The sequence below is a fragment of the Grampus griseus genome, assembly GCF_964374135.1.
Source record: "Grampus griseus genome assembly, chromosome: 1".
NCBI lineage: Eukaryota > Metazoa > Chordata > Mammalia > Artiodactyla > Delphinidae > Grampus > Grampus griseus.
Window position 1 is genome coordinate 125,940,469 of NC_139017.1, and position 19,621 is coordinate 125,960,089.

Consider the following 19,621-nt stretch of genomic DNA (forward strand, 5'->3'; position numbering starts at 1 on the left):
GGGTCGTTGTGTCTCCATTGTCATTTGTTTCTAGGTATTTTTTGATTTCCTCTTTGATTTCTTCAGTGATCACTTCATTATTAAGTAGTGTATTGTTTAGCCTCCATGTGTTTGTATTTTTTACAGATCTTTTCCTGTGATTGATATCTAGTCTCATGGCCTTGTGGTCAGAAAAGATACTTGATACAATTTCAATTTTCTTAAATTTGCCAAGGCTTGATTTGTGACCCAAGATATGATCTATCCTGGAGAATGTTCCATGAGCACTTGAGAAAAATGTGTATTCTGTTGTTTTTGGATGGAGTGTCCTATAAATATCAATTAAGTCCATCTTGTTTAATGTATCATTTAAAGCTTGTGTTTCCTTATTTATTTTCATTTTGGATGATCTGTCCATGGGTGAAAGTGGGGTGTTTAAGTCCCCTACTATGAATATGTTACTGTCGATTTCCCCTTTTATGGCTGTTAGTATTTGCCTTATGTATTGAGGTGCTCCTATGTTGGGTGCATAAATATTTACAATTGTTATATCTTCTTCTTGGATCGATCCCTTGATCATTATGTAGTGTCCTTCTTTGTCTCTTTTAATAGTCCTTATTTTAAAGTCTATTTTGTCTGATATGAGAATTGCTACTCCAGCTTTCTTTTGGTTTCCATTTGCATGGAATATCTTTTTCCATCCCCTTACTTTCAGTCTGTATGTGTCTCTAGGTCTGAAGTGGGTCTCTTGTAGACAGCATATATAAGGGTCTTGTTTTTGTATCCATTCAGCTAATCTGTGTCTTTTGGTGGGAGCATTTAGTCCATTTACATTTAAGGTAATTATCGATATGTATGTTCCTATTCCCATTTTCTAAATTGTTTTGGGTTCGTTATTATAGGTCTTTTCCTTCTCTTGTGTTTCTTGCCTAGAGAAGATCCTTTAGCATTTGTTGTAAAGCTGGTTTGGTGGTGCTGAACTCTCTCAGCTTTTGCTTGTCTGTAAAGGTTTTAATTTCTCCATCAAATCTGAATGAGATCCTTGCTGGGTAGAGTAGTCTTGGCTGCAGGTTTTTCCCCTTCATCACTTTCAGTATGTCCTGCCACTCCCTTCTGGCTTGTAGGGTTTCTGCTGAGAGATCAGCTGTTAACCTTATGGGGATTCCCTTATGTGTTATTTGTTGTTTTTCCCTTGCTGCTTTTAATATGCTTTCTTTGTATTTAATTTTTGACAGTTTGATTAATATGTGTCTTGGCATATTTCTCCTTGTATTTATCCTGTATGGGACTCTCTGTGCTTCCTGGACTTGATTAACTATTTCCTTTCCCATATTAGGGAAGTTTTCAACTATAATCTCTTCAAATATTTTCTCAGTCCCTTTCTTTTTCTCTTCTTCTTCTGGAACTCCTATAATTCGAATGTTGGTGCGTTTAATGTTGTCCCAGAGGTCTCTGAGACTGTCCTCAGTTCTTTTCATTCTTTTTTCTTTATTCTGCTCTGCAGTAGGTATTTCCACTATTTTATCTCCCAGGACACTCATCCGTTCTTCTGCCTCAGTTATTCTGCTATTGATCCCATCTAGAGTACTTTTAATTTCATTTATTGTGTTGTTCATCGGTGCTTGTTTCATCTTTAGTTCTTCTAGGTCCTTGTTAACTGATTTTTGCATTTTGTCCATTCTATTGTCCATTCTATCTCCAAGATTTCGGATCAACCTTACTATCATTATTCTGAATTCTTTTTCAGGCAGACTGCCTATTTCCTCTTCATTTGTTAGGTCTGGTGCATTTTTATCTTGTTCCTTTATCTACTGTGTGTTTTTCTGTCTTCTCATTTTGCTTATCTTACTGTGTTTGGGGTCTCCTTTTTGCAGGCTGCAGGTTCGTAGTTCCTCCTGTTTTTGATGTCTGTCTCCAGTGGCTAAGGTTGGTTCAGTGGGTTGTGTAGGCTTCCTGGTGGAGGGGACTAGTGCCTGTGTTGTGGTGGATGAGGCTGGATCTTGTCTCTCTAGTGGGCAGGTTCACTTCTGGTGGTGTGTTTTGGGGTGTCTGTGGCCTTATTATGATTTTAGGCAGCCTCTCTGCTAATGGGTGGGGTTGTGCTCCTGTTTTGCTAGTTGTTTGGCATAGGTTTTCCAGCACTGTGGCTTGCTGGTCGTTGAGTGAAGCTGGGTGCTGGTGTTAAGATGGAGGTCTCTGGGAGATTTTCGCCGTTTGATATTATGTGGAGCTGGGAGGTCTCTTGTTGACCAGTGTCCTGAAGTTGGCTCTCCTACCTCAGAGGCAGAGCCCTGCCTCCTGGCTGGAGCACCAAGAGCTTTTTATACACACGGCTCAGGATAAAAGGGAGAAAAAGTAGAGGGAATTAGTAGAAGTATGAGGAAAGAAAGAAGGAAAGGAGGGTAGGAAGGAAGGAAGAAAGAAAGAAAGAAGCAAAGAAGGAAAGAAGGCAAGAAGGAAAGAAAGGAGGGAGGGAGGGAGGGAGGAAGGAAGGAGGGAAAGAAGGAAAAAAGACAGAAAGAAAGAAGATACAGTAAAAATAAAGTATAATAAAGTTATTGAATTAAAAAATTCTTATCTAGAAAAAAAAAAAGGGACGGATAGAACCTTAGGACAAATGTTGGAAGCAAAGCTATACAGACAAAATCTTACACAGAAGCATACACATACACCCTCACTAAAAGAGGTAAATGGGGAAAAATCATAAATCTTGCTGTCAGAGACCACCTTCTCAATTTGGGATGATTCGTTGTCTAAAGGAGGGAAGGAAGAAAGGAAAGAAAGAAAGAACGAACGAAGGTAAAGTATAATAACGTTATTAAAATTAATTATTAAGAAAAAAAATTAAAAAAAAAACATGGACGGATAGAACCCTAGGACAAATGGTGGAAGCAAGACTATACAGACAAGATCTCACACAGAAGCATACACATACACATTCACAAAAAGAGGAAAAGGGAAAAAATCATAGATCTTGCTCCTAAAGTCCACTTCCTTAATTTGGGATGATTGGTTGTCTATTCAGGTATTCCACAGATGCAGGGTACATCAAGTTGATTGTGGAGCTTTAATCCGCTGCTTCTGAGGCTGCTGGGAGAGATTTCCCTTTCTCTTCTTTGTTCTCACAGCTCCCAGGGCTCAGCTTTGGATTTGGCCCTGCCACTGCGTGTAGGTCGCTGGAGGGCGTCTGTTTTTTGCTCAGACAGGATGGGGTTAAAAGAGCCGCTGATTCGGGGGCTCTGGCGCACTCAGGCCGGCGTGGAGGGAGGGGCACGGGGTGCGGGGCGGGCCTGCGGTGGCAAAGGCCGGCGTGACTTTGCACCAGCCTGAGGCGCTCTGTGCGTTCTCCCGGGGAAGTTGTCCCTGGATCCCGGGAACCTGGCAGTGGCGGGCTGCACAGGCTCCGCGGAAGAGGGGTGTGGAGAGTGACCTGTGCTCGCACACAGGCCCCTTGGTGGCGGCAGCAGCAGCCTTAACGTCTCCCGCCCGCCTCTGGGGTCCTCGCTTTTAGCCGCGGTTTGCGCCCGTCTCTGGATTCCGCGCTTTCAGCCGCGGCTCGCGCCCGTCTCTGGATTCCGCGCTTTCAGCCGCGGCTCGCGCCCGTCTCTGGATTCCGCGCTTTCAGCCTTGGCTCGCGCCCGTCTCTGGGGTCCGCGCTTTCAGCCTCGGCTCGCGCCTGTCTCTGGGGTTCGCGCTTTTAGCCGCGGCTCGCGCCCGTCTCTGGAGTTCCTTTAAGCAGCGTTCTTAAACCCCTCTCCTCACGCCCCAGGAAACACAGAGGGAAGGAAAAGTCTCCTGCCTCTTCGGCAGGTGCAGACTTTTCCCCGGACTCCCTCCCGGCTAGCTGTGGTGCACTAACCCCTTCAGGCTGTGTTCAAGCCGCCAACCCCAGTCCTCTCCCTGCGCTCCGTCCGAAGCCGAAACCCGAGCCTCAGAGCCTCAGCTCGCAGCCCCGCCCGCCCCGGCGGGTGAGCAGACAAGCCTCTCGGGCTGGTGAGTGCCGGTCGGCACCGATCCTCTGTGCGGGAATCTCCCCGCTTTGCCCTCCGCACTCCTGTTGCTGTGCATTCCTCCGCGGCTTCGAAGCTCCCCCCTCCGCCTCCCGCAGTCTCCGCCCGCGAAGGGGCTTCCTAGTGTGTGGAAACTTTTCCTCCTTCACAGCTCCCTCCCACTGGTGCAGGTGCCGTCCCTATTCTTTTGTCTCTGTTTTTTCTTTTGCCCTACCCAGGTACGTGGGGAGTTTCTTGCCTTTTGGGAGGTCTGAGGTCTTCTGCCAGCCTTCAGTAGGTGTTCTGTAGGAGTTGTTCCACGTGTAGATGTATTTCTGGTGTATCTGTGGGGAGGAGGGTGATCTCTGCGTCTTACTCTTCCGCCATCTTCCGCCTTCTCCACATTTAATATCTTTTTATTTTATGTATTCATTGACTAATTATTGTCATCATAGCTATTTTTACTATTTTTTCTTTTAATCTTCATACTAGCTTAAAAGTGATTAATCCATTTACTATATATTTACCTTTTCAGTGAGACTTGTTCTTTCATGTTTCCTTGTTACTAATCAGCATCCTTTCTTTTCAGCTTAAAGAAGTCCCTTAGCATTGTTTTCAAGAGGGTATTAAATCGTTTATTGGTTACACATGATAAAAGATGATACACAAGCTTCATTCCCAACTATAACTTTATCTGGTACCATAATTCAATTTAGATATATTGCATAGGATGTGCCAAGAAACTCCATGACTTTGCTTGGGTGACCCTTTTAAAGGTGAACTCCAGGTCACAACACAGTAACTGTCAGTTCAACTACACCAAGGTTTCTGAAGACAATGGCTTCTCCATCCAAGCAGGTTGTAAATAAATTTCACATGGAACCTGGCATCACCCTGAAGGAATGCTAACTTCACACTGTTGGGGTAGTTTACCAAAATGGCTTCAGAGTAGACTAACTACTTTACATAGCACATTTTAAAAAGACACATTTATTCAGTGTCGTGATTAGACTATTACATTTAACAATCAACAACATGGGTGCAAAAAACAAAAAATCTATATTAAAACCCTTGTTGGAATGCTTTATACTTTCCACAGAACAGAAACTAAAATAACCTGTTATACAATTAGTCATAAATACAGTCCTCGAGCTTTTTTTTGCCCATACACATGAGTATTGTCTAAAACACGTCTTCTTTGTAGCAGCTAGGCCCTGCCACCACTGTGCTTGGCTGAGTTCACAAATCTGTTGTAACCTGTAGTTTCCCTGTCACTTCTCTGGCTCTCCTCTCCTGCTAAGCTTTGTTTCCTGGCAGCAACTAAAACCTTCTGCCACTGCCATAGCTACTGATGCTGCTGGAACCACCATAGCCACCTTGGTTTTGTGGTTTGGCAAAGTATTGGCTTCTACCACCATAGGGCCCAGAACTTTTGCCTCCAAAGTTTCCTCCTTTCATGGGTTCAAAATTTGAAGATTAATTGTTATAATTGCCAAAATCATTGTAGCTTCCGCCACCTCCAAAACTGCTTCCATCATTACCAAATCCAATATAGCCATCCCCACTGCCACCATAGCCACCACCACATCTGCCACCAAAGCCACCTTGACCACTGACGTTTCCTCCACGACCAAAGCTGTCATTCCCTCCAAAACCCCCTCGATGACCACCACCAAAGTTTCCAGAACCACTTTGACCTCTTTGGCTGGATGAAGCACTAGCCACCTTTTCCTTAGATAGGGCTTTCCTTACTTCACAGTTGTGGCCATGCACAGAGTGGTATTTCTTTTTTTTTTCTTTTTGCGGTACGCGGGCCTCTCACTGTTGTGGCCTCTCCCGTTGCGGAGCGCAGGCTCAGCGGCCATGGCTCACGGGCCCAGCCACTCTGCGACATGTGGGATCTTCCCAGACCGGGGCATGAACCCGTGTCCCCTGCATCGGCAGGCGGACTCTCAACCACTGCACCGCCAGGGAAGCCCTGGTTTCCTCTTATTAGGAACTCGGGGCTTCCTGGATCTGGATGCCTATCTCCTTCCCAAGGTTAGGGAAGTTTTCAGCCATTATGTCTTCAAATAAGATTTCTTCTTTCCCTTCTTTCTGTTCTGTATTTTTCGTCAGTGTACCAATAAGCCCATCAAAGGCATTCTTCTACAGTGTTTTTGGTTTCTCACTTTTCTTTTTGGTCCTTTTTTTTATGATTTCCATCTCTCTGCTTACATTGCCAATCTGTTCTTGCATTTTGTCTACTTTATCCATTAGAGCCCTTAGCATATTCATCACAGTTGTTTTAAATTCCTGGTCTAATAATTCCAACATCCCTGCCATGTCTAGTTTTGATGCTTGCTCTACCTCTTCAAAATTTTTTTTATCTTTTAGTATGATTTGATTTATCTTTTAGTATGATTTTTATATCTTTTAGTATAATTTTTTATCTTTTAGTATGATTTTTTTATCTTTTAGTATGATTTATCTTTTAGTATGATTTTTATCTTTTAGTATGATTTTTTTATCTTTTAGTATGATCTTTTAGTATGATACATATGATACATGATGTATCAGGTAAAAGGAGCTGCTGTAAATAGGCCTTTAGTACTGTGGTGGTAAGGTGTGGAGGAGGCAGGCATTTTAGTCCTTTGATTAGGTTTCAGCCTTTCAGTGTACCTATTCCTGTGGACTATGAACTTCACAAATGTGTCTCAGTTTTTTTCCCCACCCTTAGGTAGGACAAGACGTCTCCAGTGTGCTGGTGCTGGGTATTTCCCTTCCCACAGGTCAGTTAGGCTCTGAAAAGACCCTGGCAGGCTGTTCTCTGCTGAACTAGTTTATTCTGAGGGCAGGCATTGTTAAGAACAGAGTGCTCTGGTATATTTCAGAATGGTTCCTTTTCCCCTTCCCCTACCAGAAGCATGAGGGATTTTTTTTTTTTTTTCTCATACTCACTCTGGGAATCTGGTCCAGCTCCTGGAGATAAAGCTCACAAAATGCAGGGGCTTCCCTATGACTGGGCCCCTTAGAGTTTTTAACTCTCAGACTTGTCCACACTGAACCTGTACCAATTCATCATTTACAGTTCAGGTTTTCCTACCCCAGAACTGGTTCCCACAGCAGTTTCTACTTCTGAGTCTCTGCTGCAGTAAACTGTGACTCTCCAATCTTAGAGGCAGCAGTTCTTTTCCCTGTGTCCTTACCTCTTTTTCAGATCCAAGAAGAGGTGTTGATTTTTCAGTCTGTTTAATTTTTTACTTGTTGTTAGTACAGAATGGCAACTTCCAAGCCCCTTAACTGTGGAACTGGAAACTCTGAGTCCCATCTTCTTAACCTGAGGACAGAATGCTCAGGTGAATCTGCCCAGATCCTTCTCTGTATCTAGCTGGGTTTTACCATTCTTAATATAGTCCCTACTCTCCTTTCCAGTAGGTCTCCTTAGGTAAGTTGAGGAAACTCATTTCACTTCACAGACATGTTCTGTTTTACCATACTCCTGAGAGCAGCAGAGAAGTCATGGTGAACAGAAAACACAAAGCAGCCCACTTACCCTGACCATGTTTTCAGTGGACATTCAGTGCCTAGCTTGTCAGGTGCTGTTAGTGGGTTAAGCTCTGTGTTTCCAAGGACTTACTCATGGTCTCACCCTGTGATTTCCCTCTAAGTGTCTCTTATAAACTCTCAAAGAAGCTGAAGTCAGATTATGGCCCAGATAGTTCTGCTTGTCTTCTCTTGGGAGTCCTCATCTAATTGTCCTCATCTAATAGTGGTTTTGTTTTCTCCTTATGCATCTGTGTTAGTGTTTGCTATTCTGTTTTTTTAACTAGACAGTGTATTATCTAGGTATACATTGTTTGATGGTTGATGGGCTTGTTAGTTCCTTGGCAATCCCAGCCTAATTTATGGACATCAAAGTGGTCTTGGTGACCAAAGACAGACCCAAGCAGAGAAATGCAGGTGCTGGTAGTTGGGAGATTGGCAAGTAATAGCTGATGCAGAATGGATACATGCAGGACCCCAATAGCATTTGCCATAGGAGAAAAAACCTTAAAACAAAGCAAGAGAATGATCAATACAAAAGTTACGCAAAGTGAATACTTCTTTTGGAGGTAGCTCGAAGGAAGGGGCCTATGATGGGAGAGTGTCCAGGGGGCTTCTAAGCATCTAAGGATGTTCTATTTCTTATACTGGTTTGTGAGTACATGGTATTAATTCTTAATTCACATATATGTGTTATACACTCTTCTGTGAAGGTATATATTTCACAATAAAGGTTTTATTAAAATAATGGGTATAGCACAGGGAACTCTACTCTGTAATGGCCTATATGGGAAAAGAATCTAAAAGACAGAGGATATATGTATATGTATAACTGATTCACTTTGCTGTACACCTGAAACTAACACAACACTGTAAATAAACTATACTCCAATAAAAATTTTAAAAATAATGGTACAATTTATATTAAAGAATTTGATACAGACCAAGTAAGTATTGAGATTTTATGGATCAATAAAAAAGCATGTCTTCCTTGCCTGATTTTGGTTGAAATTGAAAGAGATTCAGGAGTCACAGAGAAGGAAATAAAAGTAGTACCTTTATTACTGATGAAGTTAATTGAAAAATGTAGCCTTAAATCCACAGCTAAGTGGACTTGCTGTTTTCCCCTCCAGAATAGATCTTACCAATAGTAATTGGCACAGCTAGAAAAGCACAGACCTCCTCTGCATGGGTGAGAACAGACCAGAATGCATGCTTTTTGCAAGTGAGCAGGCTTAACAAAAGAATCCAGAAGTGGCTGAGCTGCAATTCCTTCTCCTAAACTCTCCTATAGGATTAGCCATTTCTCTTTCCCTGGCAATTAGTGAATGAGGGACATAGAGAAGCCAGAAATGTCAATTTAGCTGAAGTTGCCTCTGTAAAGATTCACAAAAACTGAGGAAAAGTTTTCCCACCTAACAGTATACATACAATAATTTATTACAGAAGTGTCATTTCAAAAAAATGGATAATTCAATAAATGTATTAGTGTTCCTGGCTAACTTTTGAAAATACAGTTAAATCCTAAAACTCAGTAGATTTCATAAAGACAGTTTGTTTTCTATGTATATTATACTACAATAAAAATTCTTTTTAAAAAGTATGTGTGATATGAGCTCATTTTTATTAAAAATATGCATTTATATTTGTTCATATACAAACACATATATATTTATGTCAGTCTGGAAAGACATGCATGAAAATGTTAGCAGTTATTATTTCTAGGTGATGGAAATGTAAGTCTTACCTTTTCTTTTACAGTAAGCATGTCCTTTTACTCAGCTAAAATAAAATTATTTTTCTTTTTTTTTTTTTTGCGGTACGCGGGCCTCTCACGGTTGTGGCCTCTCCCGTGGCGGAGCACAGGCTCCGGACGCGCAGGCTCAGCGGCCATGGCTCACGGGCCCAGCCGCTCCGCGGCATGTGGGATCTTCCTGGACTGGGGCATGAACCCGTGTCCCCTGCATCGGCAGGCAGACTCTCAACCACTGCGCCACCAGAGAAGCCCAAAATTATTTTTCTATAAATGTTACGTGGCCAATTGTTACTCTTTTATAGTCTGAATTAAACTAGTAGATAGAAACAATGTTTTAAAACTTGTAACAACTTTACACAATCGTACACACAGAAATGCTCAAAACATACATATAGTAGGGAATACTTTTTTTTCTGATAGTAATTAAAATAAGATTTCTTTAATAGTGTATGACAGTATAAAACTGGGAAGTCACACTCATTATTTATTATTCTACATTGTACATGATATTATGGCATGTACATAATATCTGTTTCTTAGGTTTTCTGTTTCTTAGGTTAATTTTTATTCCAGTGAACAAATGTAATGATGTTACCTAAACTAAAATTACCAATGAATGTTATTTGTTATCTTTAAAGAAGAAACAACTTTAAATCACCAAAACATCTTACATTGCTCATTTATAACTTGTATATTTATTTATGTAACAATTATCTTATTAGTGACCATGTAACAATATATTTCTGTATGCTCAACTTCCTAAACTTTTAGTTAACGGAAGAAAAAGAAGGTTAGGTAATTCAAAATTCAAAGAAATAATTTCTTTCTAAGGTCTTTTACTTTGTGACCATGGAAATTGTACCCTTTTCAATTCAGCAAAATATACTAGGTATTTATTTACTCTGTGCATGACTTTGTTACATACTATCAAGATAAGTTCATTAAGATAGAAATGTTATTATGAGATGTGAATTAACATTCTTACTAATTGAAAAAATTGTTAAATACCAGAGCTCTTTCATTCCACATCATGAAAATAAAAGTTCTAACAATGAATAGTTGCATTTATTAGATCTAGATCCTGTTTTGATTTTCAGGGAAAATAACTTTTTATTAAATCATTGTACTTTAACTGAAAGTTTAGTAAGGTTAGCATGTAGGAATATATCATTACATGGTCACTGATACAATAATTTATATATGAGAATTTCATTGTTATATCAGCAATAAAAGGGGTTGGGCACTTTTTATTTTTATATATTAAAGATAAATAACATTACCAGTTTTTGTTTGGAGGCCATTGTTATATTTGCTAATTTGATTAAATATAGATAAATTAAACAAAAATTTAAAAAGAGAAGGTAATAACCATACTAGTCTATAAATTTCCTGAGAACAGTCTGTCACTTTCCCAAGTACAATCTTTACACATTAGTATATAGGAAATTTAACTTGATAAAAATGGAATTATATGATTACAAATAAAAAGTACTATAGAATATAGTATGTTATATGTTAACCTTAAGCAAAGCACCTTAAAACCTTATTATAACATGGTTGTCCAGGACCATATCAAGGCAGCCCTATACTGACAGACTAATGAGATTATGTGGCAACAGTTTGGGATAAAGAGAGGAAGGCATGGGGATCAGAATAGATGGTGAGGATTATTTGCAGCTATTACTAAAACATTAAGGTATTTGTAGATGCTAAAAGTGTAATGGCTAAGGATCTCTTAAGGTGTCCTCTTGATTTATTTCTTTTTCATCGTTACCTACTTCCTGCCATTGTTGGAAAACAATAGTATTTTTTCCCTGAACAATAGATTTTCTTATCTTAGATTTTGCTATAACTCGTTATATATAAGCGAAAATATTAGAATTTGGTTCAAAATACTTTGTACCTTTCTGTTTCTTTATTTAGGCATAATGTCCACTGCTTGGGATTTGTACGATTCTTATAATGCTATGGAGCTTTCATCTTTACCAGTAAAAAGATCTACAGTTGATTCAAGTAGTAAAGCAAGCATACCTTCTAAAGACTGGGACCAAAGACTGCCAGGGAGTAATTTAGAAAAAAGTAAGATTTCATTTATTTCAGGTTTTTAAAAATTGGGGTAAAATTGGTATATAACATATTAATTTCAAGTGTACAACGTATAATTCAATCTTTGTCTACACTACAAAGTGATCACCACCATGTCTAGTTACTATCTGTCACTCTATAATTAAACCACCCCCTTTACCCATTTCACCTACCCCCCAACCTCCTTCCCCTCTAACAACCATGAATCTGTTCTCTGCATTTATGAGTTTGGTTTTTGTTTTGTTTTTTACATTCCACATATGAGTGAAATCATATGGTGTTTGTCTTTCTCTCTCTGACTTATTTCACTTAACATAATACCGTGCATTTCCCTGATAATTAGTGATGTTGAACATCTCATGTACCATTTGGAAAAAATGTCTGTTTTGCTTATCTGTCCATTTTTAATCAGATTTTTTTTTTTTTTTGCTATTGCGTTCTTTGAGTTCTTTATATATTTTGGATTAACCCCTTATCAGATATATGGTTTGCAAATATTTTCTCCTATTCAGTAGGTTGTCTTTTGATTTCATTGATGGTTTCCTTTGCTATGCAGAAGCTTTTTAGTTTGATGTAGTACCACTTGTTTATTTTTGCTTTGGTTGCTTTTGCTTTGGAGTCAGATCTAAAAAATCAATGCCAAGACCAATGTCAAGAAGCTTATTGTCTATGTTTTCTTCTAGGAGATTTATGGTTTTAGGTCTTATGTTTCAAGTCTTTAATCCATTTTGAGTTAATTTTTACGTTTGGTGTAAAATAGTAATCTAGTATCATTCTTTTGCTTGTGGCTGTCTAGTTCTCCCCACACCATTTATTGAAGAGACTATCCTTTCCCCATTGTATATTCTTGGCTCCTTCATCATAAATAATTGACAATATATGTGTGCATTTATTTCTGTGCTCTCTATTCTGATTCATTGATCTATAAGTCTGTTTTTATGTCAATACCATGCTGTTCTGATTACTAGTGCTTTGTAGTATAGTTTGAAATCAGAGAGTGTGTACCTCCAGCTTAGTTCTTCTTTCTCAAGATTGCTTAGACTATTCACTGTCTTTTGTGGTTCCACATAAATTTCTGAATTATTTGTTCTAGTTCTGTGAAACCTGCCATTGGAATTTTGATAGGGATTGCATTGAATCTGTAGACTGCTTTGGGTCACATGAACTTTTTTTTTTTTTTTTTTTTTGCGGTACGCGGGCGTCTCACTGTTGTGGCCTCTCCCGTTGAGGAGCACAGGCCCCGGACGCGCAGGCTCAGCGGCCATGGCTCACGGGCCCAGCCACTCCATGGCATGTGGGATCTTCCTGGACCGGGGCACGAACCCGCGTCCCCTGCATCGGCAGGCAGACTCTCAGCCACTGCGCCACCAGGGAAGCCCCACATGAACATTTTAACAATGTTAATTCTTCCAATCCATGAGCATGGACTACCTTTCCATTCATTTGTATCTTTTAAAATTTATTTTATTAGTGTCTTGTTATTTAAGATTTTTTGGAATTATTTCATGTGACATTTTTAACAAATTCTTTTGTAGTAGTTACAATATTTTCTTTCTGGTGGAACATGAAAAATACAACTTTTACTTAGAAATATCATTGTTACTCTTTCACATAGTCTTGAACTTTGAACTGAAAATTTTATTTTTTCTTGGATACCTGTCAAGAGTTTCAAAGATCGTATCTTTCTCTGTCGCTTCTTTACTTGCTCTTAAGCTCTTTTTCATACATGTAGGTTCCACAGTTTTCTCTCTCTCTTTCTATATGTTAGATAACTTGTAAGAAAAATAAAATATGCAAGCTCTGTGACAACATAAAATGGAGATACGTTAACAACAATTGCTTTTAATTGGGGACAATTTTACCTTTCCTAGGGGACACTTGGCAATATCTGGAGACATTTTTGGTTGTCATGACTATGTTGACATTTTGGGTAGATGCCAAGGATACTGCTAAAATTTCGTCAATTCACCAAACAGCCCCACAACAAAAAAAATTATCTGGCCAAAATGTCAATAGTACCAAGGCTTGCAAATCCTGCATTACAAATTTAGCTTTTAGTATGTTAAGTTTTAAGATTAAATGTTATAATTAAAACCAACACAAAATTATAATTCTCCAGATATACTGCTATGAAAGAATTTTTACAAAGTTCAGTTATAAGAAGTTTGTTAAGTTCCACTTCTGATTATATTGTGATTATATAATTTTTGTCTCCATATTCTGAACTTCTGAGTCTTTTTCTTCTAGAATTATATTACTACATTTAAGGGATGGTCTTTACTTCAAACTATACCCTGGCAAAGTTTTGTAAAGTTTTGGTAAATTTTCATAAATTGAACTCAAATATTTCTACTCTCACTAATTTTGACCCAAAGACAAATGTAATATTTAAAAATAGTAAATCAGTAAATATTTTGAAAAGCCAAGTTTAAAAAGAATTGGTAATTTTCAGAAAACAATGACCTTATTTATAATGACTACATACCCTTCAGAGATACAGATTCATGGAACTTATCACCTTATAACTTGCTCTATCATTGTTTCTCAAGTTTAATGTTAAAAATGTCTAAACTTTAGATGTGTTACCTATATCCTTTTGGTTTTTTTAAATGATATTTATGGTATGTAGACTATATCCATATTTTACTGAAAGTTATTTATAATGAACACCAGTTCATTTTCCCAGAGGAAAGTGAAGGGGAAGAATGAATCATTAGTAACCATTAAAGAAACATTATTTTTTGTTATTTAAGTATTAATGTCCATACAGTAAGTTTGCTTTTAGAAGATTCCAAAAATTGCTAGGAAAAAAATCAATCTTAGACTAAAAATTACATGAGACTTCAAAATATATTATCCCACCCCCATTAAAGCCATTGATCCACAAAAAAGTGTTAGTGGAAGGTCCTACAAGGAAAATGTCTCAAATTGCGGGTCTTTTATTTCATGTGTGTATGGATGTGCTTTTAAAAGCAAAAAGGGATAATATAATTATATTCAATAACTACAATACAAAGTGAAAATAAATTTTATTTTATTATGATGACCAGTTAGTGGAATAGGAGACCCCAGAACTAGGAAAAGGGAGAAAATAAAACATAGAAAAATGTATGCAACAGAGCTGAATGATCAGATTTATTGAGAATTAAAGTAATTCAGATAAAAACTAGGACTAGGTCACCTCTAAGGTCCTTTTTGACTCTGAGATTTTGTAATGTAAACACAAAGAGAAGAAAGTTAAATATGATCCATATTGCTTTAAGAAGTATTTCTATTCCATTTAAATTTTGAATGTATGGGTTATATTTTAACCTCTGTTATCATATTCAAGGGAAAAATAGGCCAATAGTTTTCATTTTTGAAAGTGTATAAGGCCATAGCTCAGTTCACAGAGAAAAATTATTTTCTCTTAAAGGCTTTTTTTTTCTTTTGCAGTAGGGTTTTAGATTTTAAAAAATGAGTAGGCATTTTAAGCAAAGGTTTATAGAAAAGTTGAGCAGATAGTACTGAGAGATTCATGTAACTCCATCTCTGTCCCAACTCCACACAAAATTTCCCCTATTTCGAACATCTTGCATTAATGTAGTACATTTGTTACAATTCATAAACCCATATTAATATATTATTATTCATAGTTTACATTATAGTTTAATCTTTGTGCTGTACTGTTCTATGAGTTTTGACAAATGCATAATGACATATTTCCACTATTACAGTTTTACATGGAATAATTTCACTGACCTAAATTTCTCCTGTGCTCCACCTATTCTATCATTCCTTCTTCCCTATACCCCTGGCCACCACTGATCTTTTTATTGTCTCTGTATTTTTGCCTTTTCCAAAATATCATATAGTTGGAATTGTATAATATACAGCCTTTTCAGACTGGCTGCTTTCACTAAACAATATGCATTTAAGATTTCTCTATGTCTTATCATGACAGCTCATTTATTTTTATCACTGAATAATATTACATTATATGGATGTACCACTGTTTGTTTATCTATTACTTTATTGAAAGATACTTTGGTTGCTTCTAGTTTTTGGTGATTATAAATAAAGCAGCTATAAACATTCATGCGTTGGTTTTTTGTGTGGATATAAGTTTTCAACTCATTTGGATAAATACCTAGGAGTATGATTGCTGGATCATATAGTGAGAGTATGCTTAGCTTAAGAAACTATGAAACTGTCCTCAAAAGTGGTTGTACCATTTTGCATTGCCACAAGCAATGAATGAGTATTCCTGTTGCTCTCATTCTTGGCAATATTTGATATTTTTACTTTTTTTGGATTTTTAGCTATTCTTTTTAAAATTTATTGACATATAATGGATATAATATTATATTAGGTTCTGTTTTACAACATACTGATTCAACATTTAAATACATTATGAAATAATCACCAGGATATGTTCAGTAACCACCTGTCATCATACAAAGTTATTACAGTATTATAAGCTATATTCCTTATGCTGTATATTACTTCCTTGTGACTTATTTTATAACTGGAAGTTTGTACCTCTTAATCCCTTTTACCTGTTTCACCCAACCACCCACACTCATTTCCTCTGCAACCACCTGTTTGTTCTCTGTATCTATGTCTGTTTCTGGTTTTTGTTGTTTATTTATTTTGGTTTCTTGATTCTACATGTAAGTGAAATCATACAATATTTGTCTTTCTCTGACTTATTTCACTTAGGAAAATGCCCTCTATATTCATCCATGTTGTTGCAAGTGGCAAGATTTCATTCTTTTCTATGGTTTGGTATTATTCCATTATATATATACCATATCTTCTTTATCCATTTATCTATCAATGAACACTTAGGTTGTTTCCATATCTTTGCTATTGTAAGTAATGCTGCTATGAATATTGGAGTGCATGTATCTTTTCAAATTAATGTTTTCATTTTCTTCAGATATATACCAGGCAGTGGAATTGTTGGATCATATGGTAATTCTATTTTTAGTTTTTTGAGGAATCTTCATACTGTTTTGCGTAGTGGCTGTACCAATTTACATTCCCACCAACAGTGCAGGAGGGTTCTTTTTTCTCTACATCCTTGCTGACACTTGTTATTTATTGTCTTTTCTTTCTTTCTTTCTTTCTTTTTTTTTTTTTTTTTTTGGCTGCATTGGGTCTTAGTTGCTACATGAAGGCTTTCTCTAGTTCCAGCGAGTGGGAGCTACTCTTCGTTGTGGAGCACGGGCTCTAGGTGTGTGGGCTTCAGCAGTTGCAGAATGTGGGCTCAGTGGTTGTGGCTCATGGGCTTAGTTGCTTTGCGGAACGTGAGATCCTCCTGGACAAGGGATCAGACCCGTGTCCCCTGCATTGGCAGGTGGATTCTTAATCACTGTGCCACCAGGGAAGTCATTATTATCTTTTTGATGTTAGCCATTCTGATAGGTTTCAAGTGATATCTCATTGTAGTTTTGATTTGCATTTCCCTGATCATTAGTAACGTTGAGCATCTTTTCATGTGTCTGTTGGCCATCTGTAGGTCTTCTTTGGAAAAATACCTACTTAGGTCCTCTGCCCATTTTCTAATCTGATTATCTGGTTTCTTGATATTGAGATGTATGTGTTCTTTATATATTTTGGATATTAACCCCTTATCAGATACATGATTTGTAAATGTCTTCTCTTGTTCGGTAGATTGCCTTTTCATTTTGTTGATAGTGTGCTTTTCTGTGCAAAAGCTTTTGAAATTGATGTAGTCCCATTTGTTTATTTTTGCTTTTGCCGCCCTTGCCTGAGGTGACAGATCCAAAGTTTTCCTAGCACTGCTTATTGAAGAGGCTGTCTTTTCTCCATTGTGTATTCTTACCTCTTTTTATCAAAAATAAGGTGACCATATGTGTGTGGGTTTATTTCTGGGCTTTCTATCCTGTTCCATTGATCTATATTTCTGTTTTTGTGCCAGTACCATACTGTCTTGATTACTGCATCTTTGTAGTATAGTCTGAAGTCAGGGAGCCTGATTCCTCCAGCTCCGTTTTTCTTTCTCTAGATTGCTTTGGCTATTCGGGGTCTTTTGTGTTTCCATACAAATAGTGAAATTTTTTGTTCCAGTTCTGTGAAAAATGCCATTGGTAGTTTGATAGGGATTGCATTGAATCTGTAGATTGCTTTGGATAGGATAGTCATTTTCACTATGTTGATTCTTCCAATCCAAGAACATGGTATATCTCTCCATCTGTTTGTATCATCTTTAATTTCTTTCTTTAGTGTCTTATAGTTTTCTACATATAGGTCTTTTGTCTCCTTAGGTAGGTTTATTCCTAGGTATTTTATTCTTTTTGTTGCAGTGGTAAATGGAAGTATTTCCTTGATTTCTCTTTCAGATATTTCATCAGTAGTGTATAGGAATGCAAGAGATTTCTGTGCATTAAGTTTGTATCCTGCTACTTTACCAAATTCATTGATTAGCTCTAGTAGTTTTCTGGTAGGATCTTTAAGATTCTCTATGTATAATATCATGTCATCTGCAAACAGTGACCGCTTTACTTCTTGTTTTCCAATTTGGATTCCTTTTATTTCTTTTTCTTCTCTGATTGCTGTGTCTGAAACTTCCCAAACTGTGTTGAATAATAGTGGTGAGAGTGGGAAAACTTGTCTTGTTCCTGATCTTAGTGGAAATGGTTTCAGTTTTTCGCCATTGAGAATGATGTTGGTTGTGGGTTTGTCATTTATGGCCTTTATTATGTTGAGGTAAATTCCCTCTATGCCTACTTTCTGGAGGATTTTTATCATAAATGGGTGTTGAATTTAGTCGAAAGCTTTTTCTGCATCTATTGAGATGATCATATGGTTTTTTTCCTTCAGTTTTTTAATATGGTGTATCACATTGATTGATTTGCATATATTGAAGAATTCTTGCATTCCTGGGATAAACCGTACTTGATCATGGTGTATGATCCTTTTAATGTGCTGTTGGAGTCTGTTTGATAGTGTTTTGTTGAGGATATTTGCATCAGTGATATTAGCCTATAGCTTTCTTTCTTTGTGACATCTTTGTCTGGTTTTGGTATCAGGGTGATGGTGGCCTCATAGAATGAATTTGGGTGTGTTCCTCCCTCTGCTATATTTTGGAAGAGTTTGAGAAGGATAGGTGTTAGCTCTTCTCTAAATGTTTGATAGAATTTGCCCGTGAAGCTTTTGTTTGCTGGAAGGTTTTTAATCAAAGTCTCAATTTCAGTGCTTGTGATTGATCTGTTTATATTTTCTGTTTCTTCCTGGTTCAGTCTCAGAAGGTTGTGCTTTTCTAAGAATTTGACCATTTCTTCCAGGATGTCCATTTTATTGGCATATAGTGGCTTGTAGCAATCTCTCATAATCCTTTGTATTTCTGTAGTGTCAGTTGTTACTTCTCCTTTTTAATTGCTAATTCCATTTATTTGGGTTTTCTCCCTTTTTTTCTTGATGACTCCGGCTAATGCTTTATCAATCTTGTTTATCTTCTCAAGTAACCAGCTTTTAGTTTCATTGATCTGTGCTATTGTTTCCTTCATTTCTTTTTCATTTATTTCTGATCTGATCTTCATGATTCCTTTTCTTCTGCTAACTTTGGGTTTTTTTGTTCTTCTTTCTCTAATTGCTTTAGGTGTAAGTTTAGGTTGTTTATTTGAGATGTTTCTTGTTTCTTGAGATAAGGTTGTACTGCTATAAACTTCCCTCATAGAACTGCTTTTGCTGCATCCCATAGGTTTTGGGTCATCGTGTTTTCATTATCATTTGTTTCAAGGTATTTTTTGATTTCCTCTTTAATTTTTTAAGTGATCTCTTGGTTATTTAGTAGTGTATTGTTTAGCCTCCATGTGTTTGTATTTTTTACAGATTTTCTCCTGTAATTGATATCTAGTCTCATAGGGCTGCAGTCAGAAAAGATGCTTGATACAATTTAATTTTTCTTAGATTTACCAAGGCTTGCTTTGTGTCCCAAGACATGATCTATCCTGGAGAATGTTCCATGAGCCCTTGAGAAGAAAGTGTATTCTGTTTTCTTTGGATGGATTGTCGTATAAATATCAATTAAGTCCATCTTGTTTAATGTATCATTTAAAACTTGTGTTTCCTTATTTATTTTCATTTGACTGATCTGTCCATTGGTGAAAGTGGGGTGTTAACGTCCCCTGCTATGATTGTGTCACTGTCGATTCCCCTTTTATGGCTGTTAGCATTTGCATTATGTATTGAGGTGCTCCTATGTTTTGTGCATAAATATTTATAATTGTTTTATCTTCTTCTTGGATTGATCCCTTGATCATTATGTAATGTCCTTCTT

The 19,621-nt window shown here is 37.5% G+C and overlaps 1 protein-coding gene across 1 annotated transcript in view; it reads left to right on the plus strand.

The window, feature by feature from the left end:
• DNAI4 (dynein axonemal intermediate chain 4) overlaps positions 1-19,621 on the plus strand; it is a gene marked incomplete at both ends in the record, with an annotated part of 124,091 nt that overhangs the window by 50,820 nt on the left and 53,650 nt on the right. The window contains 1 exon segment of the mRNA XM_082666033.1: positions 11,173-11,328. Coding sequence (XP_082522159.1) covers positions 11,173-11,328 — 156 coding nt within the window.